The 5,000-nt window shown below is 40.2% G+C and overlaps 1 protein-coding gene across 1 annotated transcript in view; it reads left to right on the forward strand.

Moving 5' to 3' along the window:
• The first annotated feature begins 4,185 nt into the window (after positions 1-4,185).
• Positions 4,186-5,000, forward strand: part of LOC137976037 (N-acylglucosamine 2-epimerase-like) — a 13,499-nt gene continuing 12,684 nt past the window's right edge. The window contains exon 1 of the mRNA XM_068823294.1: positions 4,186-4,324. Within this exon, the coding sequence (XP_068679395.1) occupies positions 4,215-4,324 (110 nt within the window). The 5' untranslated portion in view covers positions 4,186-4,214. The remainder of the gene's footprint in view (positions 4,325-5,000) is intronic.

Below are 5,000 nucleotides of genomic sequence, written 5' to 3' on the forward strand. Positions count from 1 at the left end.
CGGAAATTTCTGATTGGCTGATATCAAGAACACGTCAATGAAATGTTGCTTGAGACCTTCGTCAAGTTTGTCCCTTCTGTGAAGGAAACTCAACAAGAGGCTACTGGTAGCCTACACTTTGTTCGAAGGATTTTTAGCCGACTTCCTTTAAGTTCAAACATTGTTTGAACAACTGGGGCCTGATCTCTAAATATGTATGAAATGCGGAGTTTCATGGGCGGCCGTCACCGCCAAAAATACGAAGTATGTGAAAAACACATCCCCGTGCCCTATGATAATCTTTTTCAGTCTATTTTAAGCTATGCGTCACGCCGTCAAAGTTATTTCTAGTCTCGGTCCCATGATCGCCCAGTGCCCAACGGTCATCGGGTGACGTCCGTTTAAAGTACTTTGAATTCGAAATTGAAAATCTAGCGAGTTTACAGCGAAAAAAAAACTGTGTGTTTTAGACTACCGCACTACTAGCATTGGAAATCATATTCAAAGCGCTAAGCAGGAAAATTATACGTGCTTCTCCGAAGTTAAATAGAAGTCGTGTCACTCCCCTGTATGAATGATCAACACAAAAAACCTGCTTGAAAGCCCTTTCTCGCAAAGTATTGAACAGATTGAAGCGAAAAGCATCTATTTCGAAAGCTATTTCAAAGCGTAAGACAGCTAAAATTTTTGTTTCGCATTTGTTAGAATTTTCGCTCCGAAAAAGCCGGTGCAAATGCTTGCATATTTAATTTGATTTGCTCTCTGTCTATCTTCACTCTGCATTATCCCAATCTTTGAGTTTTCCTTCATATTTTTGCACGAAAAACCCATCCACTGCGTAGATTACAATTATGAAAACCTCTGAGTTTCGCTACGAAACGGTGACCTATGATTTTTTGTTGCGTGACGGCTAGTGAATGACTGCATGTATCGTGTTCCAACTCACTCCTATATGTAAGGTAACGTTACCAACCCTGATGCAGTGAACTCGAACTTGCTCAATCCGTATTGCCTCATCCTCCGGTAAACCGTACTCTCCGATACAGCAAGGATCGAAGATATTTCCTTGATTGTAAATCCCTCTTGTAGCAAATCACCAAGCACAGACTGTGGAATAAAGAAAATGGGGGCACCACACGTTCCCTCGCGTTTCTTCGGTGCTTCTCCCCCAAATTTGGTGCATTCTATACGCAAAGACATCATATCACTGCGAGAATTTATGGCTAACATTTCCATTTCGTGTACCCACAACTTGCAAACAATGTCCGGAGTAATGTGTACAGTTGGAAATTTCTCAGTCAGATCTTCGAGTTTCAGTCTCTTTAAGACTGTGTCCATTTCGAGGTCTCCAAGAGAACACGACAGAAGCAAGAACGGAAACAAAATGGCGGATCCTCGACATCGGCGCCCATGGCCTTGTGGATTTTTCACAAGCTCCTACCCAGACCCCGGGGAATCATCACCTCATAATGAAGAACGCACCGCATATAACGAAAAAAGCACCTCATATAATGATGACAAACAAAGCACCGCATATAATGTAAAAACTACTTCATATAATGACACAACCACCACATAGAACGACGAAAGCACCACATATAAAGACGAAAGCACTGCATATGATTACAAAAGTACCGCATATAACGAAAAAAGCACCTCATATAATGATGACAAACAAAGCACCGCATACAATGTAAAAACTACTTCATATAATGACACAACCACCACATAGAACGACGAAAGCACCACATATAAAGACGAAAGCACTGCATATGATTACAAAAGTACCGCATATAATGACAAAAGCACCGCATATAATGACAAAAGCACCGCATATAATAAAAAAAGCAGTGCGTATAATGTGAAAGGCACCGCATATAATGTAAAATGCACGGCATATAACGTAAAATGCACCACATATAATTTAAGAGGTTGACATAAGATATTGTTATATAGCTGGAGTTTTTCCCGCTACAGCGCGCCCATTCATTGGGTAGTTGATGGTCACATGACATTTCACAATGAAACTGTTTACCGCCAAATGCCATGAGCGGGCAACATTGCGAAAACTATGACGTCAAACGGGGAACAGTTCACTGTTACCCGCGAAATGTTGACCGCTGTTGCACGTGATCAGAGCGTGCAGTTGAAGGTGGCCTAATGTTGTCGCTGGAATCTTCCCTCTTCTTTCAAAATGTTTGACCCATTTGTTTCCCTATATAACAAATCACTTAATGACTGGTCCCTCGGGAAACAGTTCATTTTGTTTCCCTCGAATCTCAATGTTTCCCTCGACTGCGCCTCGGGGAAACATTGAGATTCTCGGGAAACAAAATGAACTGTTTCCCTCGGGACCAGTCATTAAGTGTTTAGTGTTGGCGTTCCATAAAATTGTTCAAGTCATTTTACATGATGTTCTAAAATTTGAATGTCCCAAATTCCAAAGATGTTCCAAAGTTTGGTAACAGTTGGGTAAAGACAGATCTGATGACTGTCTCAGGCTAGAAACATTCCCGAGCTTTTAATCTTCTTAGTTTATTTTAACTCAGTGATACGGCAGGTTTTAACCACTCATGCTCAATCCCAACCCATGATGAAGCTCCGAGCAAAGCTTCAAAATTAATAATAATTTATCTTAGCTTGACGGATTATTCGCTTAAAAGCTCACCGAAAACAATCAAGGTAATTTTAGTGTATTGTGTCATATATGATGAAGTTTCTTTTTGTGAAGAAAGTCCTTGAATTTTTCCTGATTTAATTGCTAAAACAGTGATTTGAGGTTGAAGATGGCGCGGAGCAACTGCAAAGACTTAAAAATAACTTCTAATCATTGTTTTGTTTATTTGAATTTCATGCTTCCGCGTTCATGTCTTTCCGCGGCCACACCAACTTTGAAAAATAAATAAGAAATAACACCATCTGTAAAAATAGGGGCTTAAAGCAGTTTACTTTCAGAGGTTGACTAATTCCATACCGGAAGACGACATTTAACAAAACTGCAAGTTGGCCGTCTGTGGCAACTCAGGTTGTTCGTCCAAACATTAAACAACGACCTGTTCCCACGACCGAACAAGTTGTTTAAACTTCTATTGTTTCAGTTTAAGGTGCATCGAATAAATTAAGTTGTAAATGATTTTTATATTAATTTTCCGTAAACTTAAATGTAATTCACGTTTGGACGCCAGCTGTATGCTTGATATAATTACTGTGTAAAATGTTATCAAGTGAGGCTATGATCTTCGCAGTTATGACCGCAATTTTTGCAATTGCGTAGAGAAGCCTGAAAAATTCAGGACTTCAACGGTGAAGTCCTGAATTTTTCAGGCTTCTCTACGCAATTGCAAAAATTGCGGTCATAACTGCGAAGATCATAGCTTCACTTGATTTCATATCCGCAGTTCATATATGATTCATTTCATATACCATTTCATCATTAAAATGTTATCTCGTAAAAGTAGGATTGTAATGCTTATAACTTTGATGATCATTTCAAAACTAAACATTGTTTTGTTATAACAAAACATAGGGAGGTAGTGCAGCCCAGTGGTTATAGCGTTTGCCCATAGATTCAAGACCTTTTAAACCCTCGCTGAATTTGACAAATCATTTGATCCTGATAGTCGTAAGTGTCTGATTCAACTTTCTCGGCCGCACTTGTTCATAGCTAACTGGTTTGCCTCCGGCCAGTTGGGATTCTTTAATTAAAGTTGTGGTTCTGTTCTGTTGCTTCATAGGCCCTTTGTGGAACGATCAACTAGGTATGTATGTTCTCCTACTAGATTCGATTTCCAGGCTAAATGTTCAACACGTTAATTTCTAACCTCATTTTTTCGGCCAAACGCACGAGGTCCTTGCGCCATGCATGGTTCTCCCTTCTCGCGCGACCCAACTTATGCAATAAGCATTTATCTCACGATCGCCGCTCTTTCTCTTTCTCTCTTAGTATCTCCTTGCATTTTTCCACCCTCTCATCTCGCTGGGGCGTCCACACGGCCCTTGTGCGTTTTTAAAAGTGTTTCTCAAACAATAAGAAGGCCATACGAATTTTTCAGCGAGTTTGAAAAAAATTGTAAGCTGATGTGGGTTATGCAATTTCCAAAAGACAGAAGCCTGTTCAGATGCCTTGCTTGTCGACGTCGAACCAAGACATTTAGGGGCGGTATATTTACGCTTTTATAATTAAAATTCTTTAACTTTCGCAGAGCTTGCCAGTTGCAGTAACGGGTGAAAGCAAAATGCCGGGTGTTCATCGAGACAAGCTGGAGAACTACTTGTCTCGAATGGAGGAGGAACTTGATAGAACGATGAACTTCTGGTTGAATTACTCTCGTGATGTGAGAAATGGGTAAGAGAGTAATAAAGATCGGCGAATGAGCTTTTAGTCAAACTTGTGAATCAACTGAAGTGTTGTCCTTATGTTAACGAAATCCTGAGTGTGACCGGCATTCAAATGAATTTACGCTGCTCGGGCAAAGCCTTTTCTAGATCTGTGATGCTGTACAAAGGGGTACGTTCTAATGTTCTAACGTTTCACGTTTGTAAATAAACTAAAAGTGGCAAATTGAATGTAGCGAGCAGTGCTTTTCTGTTGTGTCGATCACTTCACTAACGTTTCAGCTTTTCTTTGGTTTTTCACGATGCACCGTACAAGACCAAAGAGCGTAATGGTGCAATGAATGAACGCTGAAACGAGGAATAAACACAACAGTGAGCTCGCCATTTTGGGGGGAAAAAAGTGATACCTTCGTCATTTTTGTTAGTACGAGGTTTTGTCGTCGTGTCAAAACAACGCACCAATACGGTAGCGGTTTTCAAGGGCATTTTTCGATCAGGAAAAGGCTAAGGTATAACAGCTGAGCAACCCATGCTGGTAACAAAGAGAAAGATTAATCGTCCGGGTTATAAATTTTTAAAGTATTTTTGGTAAAAACAGGCAGTCAAATCTCGTACTCGTTCTCGTCCTCGTCCTAGGTCTCTAATCTGGAACTTGAAAACGCCGTGACACATTTATATACAAGTTT

This window comes from Montipora foliosa, chromosome 11, assembly GCF_036669935.1.
Source record: "Montipora foliosa isolate CH-2021 chromosome 11, ASM3666993v2, whole genome shotgun sequence".
Taxonomy (NCBI): domain Eukaryota; kingdom Metazoa; phylum Cnidaria; class Anthozoa; order Scleractinia; family Acroporidae; genus Montipora; species Montipora foliosa.